The sequence below is a fragment of the Oncorhynchus tshawytscha genome, linkage group LG31, assembly GCF_018296145.1.
Source record: "Oncorhynchus tshawytscha isolate Ot180627B linkage group LG31, Otsh_v2.0, whole genome shotgun sequence".
In the NCBI taxonomy this organism is placed as follows: domain Eukaryota; kingdom Metazoa; phylum Chordata; class Actinopteri; order Salmoniformes; family Salmonidae; genus Oncorhynchus; species Oncorhynchus tshawytscha.
In genome coordinates this window covers 18,906,843-18,916,629 of record NC_056459.1, presented here as the reverse complement: position 1 = coordinate 18,916,629, position 9,787 = coordinate 18,906,843, and the positions used below count along the sequence as shown (strand labels likewise).

Here is a 9,787-nt window from a genome sequence, read left to right as displayed (position 1 = left end):
AAATGTATTTAAAAAAATACCAGGCAGAGTATACCAGAATGTACTGCATGATGTTGATGCAAAATACTGAATCTTTTAGTGAAGCGAAGGTAAATCATTCTATTTGGTTTTGAAATGTACTTCCCATGCGGTTTATAGCATTAATTTGTACTGGTCTATTATTTACATTAGCCTAAGAATATTCAAATATGTCATATAGGCATTTGCTATCCTATCTGTGTTTGGTTTCTTCAACTTTCTCAGAGAGTTACTATACTGTATGAGGCAGATTATCTTGACACGTATTATTTATCTCTGATTTTAAATCAAAAGTGTCCTAAGGGCAAGGGGTGGAGGTGAGAATCAGGTTAAATCCATTTTTTTAAACGGCTCTTTAATCTTTTAATGAATTATCCACACACAGACTGACACAACCACATGGGGACATTGTTTTTTAAAACAATATCCTGAAAATATAATTTCACTAAATTGTAGGTATAAAACTATTCACAAAAGTTAGTGAACCTAAGAGAATATACACTCGCATTGGCTTTGTGTAACAGGCCTGGTCCAGCAGGCTTAATGCTCGCCCTGCCTCATCTAATTGGAATAGACACCAGACTCCATCCTCTGCAAGATAAATGTGTCCCCTACAGTGAAAGGAAGGTCGTATTAATTATTAATGACCTAATCAACACCACTATTCTCTCACTGTGTCACACTACAGACTGATTTAATTAAAACATTAATTCCCATGTAGCCTATGTTGCAAGCTGTTTCCATTCACTGTTTGCCTCTTAGTTAGGGAATAAAGAGCAATACAAAAAAGACAGACAAAAAGCAATGACACATTTTATATGAGTTCAAGTGACCGTGTTACCCCCTTTGATTAATTACCTGTTCATAAAGTTGTAATAGCCTAAGTGCTATTATGGTCATAGCACAGATTTCTGTGGGCTCCTTGGATAGATAGTCCACCTTGCTTGGAGTGTCCAGGATAGATTATTGATGGATATAACCATTTCTAACATGGGGGTCAACCTTTCGCAAAACTCGATATATTCTCCTATTTTCCCCGTTAAAAAAAACACATTATAGTACACAAATGCAAATGTTGAACAAGTGATCTAGACGTGTTTAACATTTCTAGATGTGATAGCATGTTATCCATAAAATATTTTATATGAGTAGGCGCACCGCGTTTTGGTTACCCCCGGTAGCCCAGATGGTAGAGTCTATCAGAGAGGCAGGCAGCGGCTGTAGCTCATAAATATTCGCCAAGCAGTTCTATTGCTACGGGCAAGTCCCTGTGCCCAGCTCGGACTTCTCGATTTCGTAGTTGATCTATTAGAATTTGCAATAGAATAGCATCTGACAGGTTCTCTACCTCAAGAGGAAATAACAGAGACTTTTATTGACTACTTGTCATTGTAATTTTTCACACCCGTTTTTCACTGGCTTTCTGTCCAGTTATTCTATTCTATTTTTCTCCCTACCGTTCCATTTTGGATTTACGAAGGGCGTATTGGTGGTCAGACTGTACCGGGAGTTTGTTATCCTGTCCTTCGATATATTTGAGGAATGACTGCAACTGGAAAAGGACTGCGAATTGCTTAAATGGAAAAAATGGAATACAACGATCTTGAGAACGATTTTGATGAGAAACTGACATTAACAGAGAAATGTAAGTTAATTTATTATAGCCTACATAAAACAAGAAATAAGCAACAGTTAGAGGATTAATCTGGTTCTTGTTGCTAAATTATCAAATGCACATTCAACATTTTAACAGTGGGGGATCGAAGGTTTGGAGTGAATGTGTCGGTATTCATCGACGTGTTAATGAAGTAAGGGTGGCTGTGCAGTGTGCGCTTGCAAAAGCGTTCTGTTTTATGTTCCATTTGAAAATCCATTCACAAAAACATGACTGCAAAAAACGTCATTGATAGCCTACTGTTCCTAACGGAATCACCAGACTGGCGCATCACATTCTTTACCCCAAAGAGCATATGAGGGTTTTTGCTGCCTTTTGGCAAACTGCTATTCCAATTAAATGACCAGAAAGATGCATGTTCATAATATTTGAAAAGGCTCTGACAGTTTTCCTTGACCAGAGAGCTGGAAAATACTGCAGCCTGTCCTATTTTCTCCATTACCAACCAATCCTGCACAGGAAGGGTTAAATGGCCCACAGCACCAGGCACAACTAACATGGCAGTAATCAAATTTATCCTGACATTGGAAATCTGCTGGCATTGACTCTACAGTGTCCAGCTGCTGTCAGTGTCAAACCCTATACCTTAAAATAGATGACCATTGCATTGCGAACCAGCATGGTAACAACCACAATAATGTTCCATCAGCAAACCTGGCACATGCTGTGGTCTAGTCTGGTCTGACTACAACATCTAGTTATAAACCAGCTTATAGCAGTGACTGCTGTTATCTGGGTCATCATACTGCTTTGTAATAATAACACTTGTGTATGAATCTGATTTGATGGTGTAAACAATAGGCTATCTTATTGGGATGTACAGTAATCCACTGCGGTATTCCTCTACTCTACCCCTCCTCCAGCCATGTTGACATGGTTTGGTCACTGGAGGCTGAGGCTGGTAACCCTCCCCCTCCTTTTGGTGAACAAGGCACTTGATGGAGGGAGAAGAGAACCACTGCAGCTCTTTATCATTCCAGAAGCACACAATCTGGCTGTCATAGCCCTCGCCTTGTGTGCATGTGTGATGTGTGTCTAAGTGTCCATGTTTTTCTCTCTATCTAATGCAGAGTAGAGGCGTGTATTCATGGATGCCAACCGAAGCCACACTTCCCCAAAAATTGACCAAGAAAAAAGAAACAAAACAATGTATCTTTCAACTCTGTGTTTCATAAATGTCCCTTCAATTCGCAAGAGGCTGAACGTAACTCAGCAGAGAAAGCCAGGCGAACGAAACAGCGCCACTCTGTCTTAATATGTGTAGGATATCTATCTTTTTTTAAAGTTTTATTTTTATTTTTTTACCCCTTTTTCTCCCCAATTTCGTGGTATCCAATTGTTTTAGTAGCTACTATCTTGTCTCATCGCTACAACTCCCGTACGGGCTCGGGAGAGACGAAGGTTGAAAGTCATGCGTCCTCCAATACACAACCAAACCAGCCGTACTGCCTCTTAACACAGCACGCATCCAACCCGGAGCCAGCCGCACCAATGTGTCGGAGGGTACACCGTGCACCTGACAACCTTGGTTAGCGCGCACTGCGCCCGGCCCGCCACAGTGAATCAGAAAACCGTGGCGTGAATCAGAAAACCAGTCAGTATCTGGTGTGACCACCATTTTCCTCAATCAGCGCATTACTGTGAGGTGGTTCTGGAGCTTTTTGCAATGATACTGAAGTGGGCTCGGGACCGTCAGCTAATACACAGTGTTGATTGGTCGGTATGACGTTATCAGGAATGTCCGTGTCGGACAAGCAGAGATGTTAAATAAACAGACACATTCCTTCTCTCTGACTCTTCTGAAGACAGACTCTGCCTTGTAAAGGTTTGTTTTGCTCCTACAGACTCACATGCCTGGCCTGGTCTGACATGGTTCTATGAGAAGAGATTTTAATCCCAGATCTTTGTGTTGTAATGTGATGCATTCAGACAGAGGTGAGGCTGGTAGAACGGCTAGCAGAGCGCTGGCTGAGGCCTAATGCAGTTAGACTACCCCATTGACCCTCTGTCACCTCTCATGCCCCTTGAAACCAGTGACATGGTATGCATCCCACATTGTACCCTATGCACTACTTTTTGACGTGGGAGCATAGGGCACTGGTTAAAAGCAGTGCACTATTTGGGGAATAGGTTGGCATTTGGGATGTAACCATGATACTGTGTAGACTGGACACTTCAGGGATAGTGCTCCTCTGGCTTGAAGTGTGAAGCAGCTGAGGCTAGCGGGCCACCATGGTACAAAGACAGAGACGGAAATACAAGCCCCAGAGTCCTGTTGTAGAGCAACATTAGTGGCTTTGTAGTTGACGAGGCAGCCAAGCCCCTCTCCAAGATGTAACATGTTCAAAGGAGCTCTGTTTGCAGCTTACAAAAGGAAGTGAGGCACCCATTTATTTGTGTTTAGTGCAGACAGAAAGGGTTTGAACTTGTATGATTCTTTATATTATCTTTGACATCCCGAGGGCTGGTAGTTCACTGCAAATGTTTGTAAGTGTGTTTCATGCCATATAGGGACCTACTCAAATGTAAAAACATAAATCCTTGAAGTTTAACTTCAGAAGAACTAGAGTCTGGATTCAAACCGTAGTGCTGAAGATCAGCGTTGTAGCATGATTGAAATATAAATGCAACGTTTCCACGTTCGTGGAGACTGTATTCACAGTAAACGCTGCATATGTTGGCTCAATCGGAAAGCACCTTTAAATTCCCCCCGCGCTACAACGCTGATCTTCGGTAATACGGATTGAATCCAGCCCTAGGTTTAACTTCTTGGTTGCAAATCAGCTTTAAACTGGAGATTTTGCTAAAAGTCTTCTTCTTCTGTGGAAGTAATCATTGGACGTGGACTGACGTGGACTCTCTTCCACTCCCCCAACGTTTTCCTAATGTAATGTTCCTGGCCCACATTCAAGATTACAGTAGGCTTGGAAGTGTAGCCTGCACCCCAAATGGCACCCTATCCCCTATATTGTGCACTACTTTTGATCAGAGCCCTATGTGCCCCGGTCAAAAGTAGTGCACTATAGGGAATAGAGTGCCATTTGGTACGCAGATGTAGATTTTGGCCCCAGCACGATCCTTTTCCACAGAAGTTTCCCCATTCTCTCTCATGAAAACAGTTGAAAAACAGGTTACTTCTTCGTCATCATGTGTGGTTAATTAAAATGCACTACTAATCCACACATAATGAGGTTCACATCCTGGATAACATGCTGTGATTATTCCTTGGACTTCATAAGATTTACTGCTAAAAAAGAGGGTCAGAAGTATAAGGGGGACTGAGTGAGAATAGAAAAGAGGAAAGCACCGTCTCCCATTTCTCCTTAGTCAGACATATTGAAGTTCTGACAGCTTTTCCTAATGTCTCTCCCCTATTGCCAGCTGGACTGTGTGTTCAGTTTGTACATGCGGGTGGAGAGAGGAGAGTAGGGGTTGGGATGGGTGTGGAAGGCCCTGGTTAGAATGTGAGGCATTCTTTTCCAGAGGCCCGTATCTGCAGCGTGTGAGCAGGGGGGGTGAGGGGTTAGGAGGGTATCGAGGGGTGTTATTGGGGTTTGAGCTGGGCCATGGGCGTCGGAGGGAGGGAGTGAGAGATGGAGGGAGAGAGGGAGGGAGAGATGGAGGGAGGAAGGGAGTGAGAGATGGAGGGAGGAAGGGAGAGAGGGAGGTGTCTGCAGTGATTCTTAGGCAGACCAACCAGAGCGCTCCACGTCAGCGAGCAGGAGCAGCCTCACTCACTCACGCACGCACGCACAAGCAAGCACGCACACACACACACACACACACACACACACACACACACACACACACACACACACACACACACACACACACACACACACACACACACACACACACACACACACACACACACACACACACACACACACACACACACACACACACACACACACACACACACACACACACACAGCCTTACCTCGCTGCGTACAGATCCAGCTGGTATAAATTAGGGCCACTGACCACTCACACCAGAACTAGAGGAAGTGCTCCATCCTGTAGCATATAGAGACGGACGAGCTCATTGCCTTAGGATACGTCCCAAATGGCCTATATGCCCTGGTATAGACCCCCGTAGGCCAAAGTAGTGCACTATGTAGGGAATATGGTAACTTTTGTGATGCATCTTAGTATAGTAGATTCTAGATCCAGAGACTGGCTCAGTTACTATTCCCATTTCACTTCGTTGCGATAGTAAAACACTGAAGTCATTGATGACTAATCAAAGACATTTTTCAATTATAATTGCCTTATTGACGAATGTGTGACTGAAAATCTAACTCATGTCTGTAGTCCTCTCACATTTTCTAATCAGATTCATTTTACTGTGGAAAGAAATTCAAAAATGTCTCACTTGTTTCCACTGTCTACAGGAAGGGAGAAACAATATAAACTCAGCAAGAAAAGAAACGTCCTCTCACTGTCAACTGCGTTTATTTTCAGCAAACTTAACATGTGTAAATATTTGTATGAACATAAGATTCAACAACTGAGACATAAAGTGAACAAGTTCCACAGACATGTGACTAACAGAAATGGAATAATGTGTCCCTGAACAAAGGGTGGGGGGGTGGGGGGGTCAAAATCAAAAGTAACAGTCAGTATCTGGTGTGGTCACAAGTTGTATTAAGTACTGCAGTGCATTTCCTCCTCATGGACTACACCAGATTTGCCAGTTCTTGCTGTGAGATGTTACCCCACTCTTCCACAAAGGTACCTGAAAGTTCCCAGACATTTCTGAGGGGAATGGCCCTAGCCCTCACACTCCGATCCAACAGGTCCCAGACGTGCTCAATGGGATTGAGATCCGGGCTCTTCGCTGGCCATGGCAGAACACTGACATTCCTGTCTTGCAGGAAATCACACACAGAACGAGCAGTATGGCTGGTGGCATTGTCATGCTGGAGGGTCATGTTAGGATGAGCCTGCAGGAAGGGCACCACCTGAGGGAGAAGGATGTCTTCCCTGTAACGCACAGCGTTGAGATTGCCTGCAATGATAACAAGCTCAGTCTGATGATGCTGTGACACACCGCCCCAGACCATGACGGACCCTCCACCTCCAGCTCATTCCATCGACAATAAACGCAAATGTGACCATCACCCCTGGTGAGACAAAACCGCGATCTGTCAGTGAAGAGCACTTTTAGCCAGTCCTGTCTAATCCAGCGACGGTGGGTTTGTGCCCATAGGCGACGTTGTTGCCGGTGATGTCTGGTGAGGACCTGCCTTACAACAGGCCTACAAGCCCTCAGTCCAGCCTCTCTCAGCCTATTGCTGACAGTCTGAGCACTGATGGAGGGATTGTGTGTTCCTGGTGTAACTCGGGCAGTTGTTGTTGCCATCCTGTACCTGTCCCGCAGGTGTGATGTTCGGATGTACCGATCCTGTGCAGGTGTTGTTACACGTGGTCTGTCACTACGAGGATGATCAGCTGTCCGTCCTGTATTCCTGTAGTGCTGTCTTAGGCGTCTCACAGTATGGACAATACAATTTATTGCCCTGGCCACATCTGCAGTGCTCATGCCTCCTGCAGCATGCCTAAGGCACGTTCACACAGATGAGCAGGGACCCTGGGCATCTTTCTTTTGGTGTTTTTCAGAGTCAGTTGAAAGGCCTCTTTAGTGTCGTACATTTTCACAACTGTGACCTTAATTGCTTACCGTCTGTAAGCTGTTAGTGTCTTAATGACCGTTCCATGTTCATTAATTGTTTATGGTTCATTGAACAAGCATGGGAAACAGTGTTTAAACCCTTTACAATGAAGATCTGTGAAGATATTTGGATTTTTACAAATTATCTTTGAAAGACAGGGTCCTGAAAAAGGAACGTTCTTTTTTTGTTGAGTTTAAATGTCATTACCCTGATCACACTTTTTTGATTGGATATGTATCTAAGTTACAAAAGGCATACATTTGGTTGATTTTAACAGATAGGGGTGTGTGTGTTCAATTCAAATTTTAAACAGAAAACTGTAATAGATTTTGATTTAAAGTTCATTTATTTAGAGTTAATAACAGGGTGTGTGTAATCTGAGGTAGCAGGAGAAAGGGGGTCACAATTTGGATAATTATGATGGCAAGACAATGCTTAACAAGAAATGCATTTGATCTACTCCATGCTTATCATGTTAATTTTCCTTTAAACTATGGTTCCTTGCTTATCTATGCAGATTACTCACTAATTAGTGCTGTTAAATACACAGTACAGCGTTTCATTTGCCGGATTTAACTTTAGCTACTGTACAAGCATACTGCAGGCCTAGTTATTTAATATTTTAGTTAGTTTCATAATTCCCAAATTTGTCCTTGTGTTTCTGGCCCTCTGTTTTACTTTTGATACAACAGTTTTCAATCAGACCTAGTGTTATTTAATCTTATCATTATCTAGAAAATATATATTTTCTGAAGTTGAACATGTGCTCTTTATTACAGAATGTAAAACTTTAGTGAAATAATTGAGTTTTTTGTTTAATCAAATTACACTACCCAAAAGGCACTCTATTGGTGGAATAACCAATCCTCTTCTACCTGGATTCTGTATTTTAGATGTAGATCCAGGAAGTAAGGCGATATAGAATCCAGGAAATAAGGCGATATAGAACCTGTTGACACTATTAGTTACTGAAGTCCCTCATGTCTAACTTTTATACATCAACCAGAGGACTTTCTATCTTTCTGCTGCTTTTCTGTAGCACACACAGTTTTACAGTACAGTTTAATTAGGTCATTTTAATGCAATTTATTCCATCTTATGTGTTAAGTACTTCATTTCTTGCCGTGCACACTGTTAGGATGGTGTCTATTGACCTCGCATTAAACGTGAATAGCCTTTGTTACAACAAGCAGTCCGTTTTCTATCATGTTTAACACAGCTACTGATACATGCATAAATAAGAGTGAAATACAGAAATATGACACATATTTTTTCAGTTCTACGCAAGTCAATTGTCTTTTTTACCCCATTCCATATATGGTCGACACAGTCTTATTAGAACTTTGTAGTGTTGCTCTGTGTAAGTGCTATCCAGCTGTGAAGCAGAGCACTTCTTCCTGTTGTCCCGTTCCTCTGTAGCCATGTTGCATTTCTCTGTGGTGGTTATTGTTGAAGTATTGTTGCCTCAGCCCCAGTGGAGTCACCAGTAGCTGCAGCCTCTATTATCTTTGAAGTAAGGCATGTGTGTGTTTTGGAAGTGTGCACATGAACTCCAGATTTATGCTATCCACCCGCAGACCATTATCTGTGTCTGAATTAAAGCACACACACACACACACACACACACACACACCGCTCTTGGTCACAGGACTCAGGGCACTAATATTAGCGCACAGCTGAAGGGTTAGACTTGGGCCTAACAGACTGTGTCTACAGCTCTTTTCCCATCAGGACTAGACAGCACAGGGAGAGGATCGTTTGTCTTGATAGTTATCTTGACCTGTGACTGTGTAGTGTCAGGATCTTTCACAGTCCGTTAATACGTTAGTCACATGTAATATCTTAGACAGTACTGGCCCGATTGTTACGAAACTTAGTTGAATGATGCGTCTTGCCATAGATATACGGCATTCACACAATTACACTGATTGGCACAAGGTGGGAGCTATAGTAATGAACTGAAATGTGTTTGTCACATGCGATATCTCAATTGGCCCAAGGGGGGGGCTCTGCATCATTCGTGGGGGACGACATCTTTACTATTGTCTTGTTTATAATTCACGTCACTGACGCTTGAATGGACTTTTCTTCCCCCACATTTATTTAGATCCTTCCTAATATTGAAAGAAACCCCACTTACTATAGATAAAATGTTCTTCTCTCCTCAATCACAACAGAATAGCAGGCAGGCTTCACCACTGATACAGAGAGCTACTGAAACATCCTTCCGATCCGTTCCATAAGTTTGATCGATTCCCTCCTCAGTCTCTTAATGATGCCACGATGCTTCCCCCATTACAATGATTGAACTGTGACTGCTAGGTTAGAATCCTGTGTCTCTGTGGTTTTAATGCGTCCCAAATGGCACTCTATTCCATTCCTTATATAGTGCACTACTTTTGACCAGAGCCCAAATGGG

The 9,787-nt window shown here is 42.8% G+C and overlaps 1 protein-coding gene across 9 annotated transcripts in view; it reads left to right on the top strand.

Moving 5' to 3' along the window:
* The first annotated feature begins 1,249 nt into the window (after nucleotides 1-1,249).
* Nucleotides 1,250-9,787, top strand: part of map7d1b (MAP7 domain containing 1b) — a 54,002-nt gene continuing 45,464 nt past the window's right edge. For 5 of the 9 annotated variants that reach the window (XM_042309906.1, XM_024395465.2, XM_024395467.2 and 2 more), the window contains exon 1: nucleotides 1,250-1,663. In XM_042309906.1, coding sequence (XP_042165840.1) covers nucleotides 1,597-1,663 — 67 coding nt within the window. In that variant the 5' untranslated portion in view covers nucleotides 1,250-1,596. The remainder of the gene's footprint in view (nucleotides 1,664-9,787) is intronic. The other 4 variants (XM_024395470.2, XM_024395468.2, XM_024395469.2 and 1 more) reach the window with 1 other exon arrangement.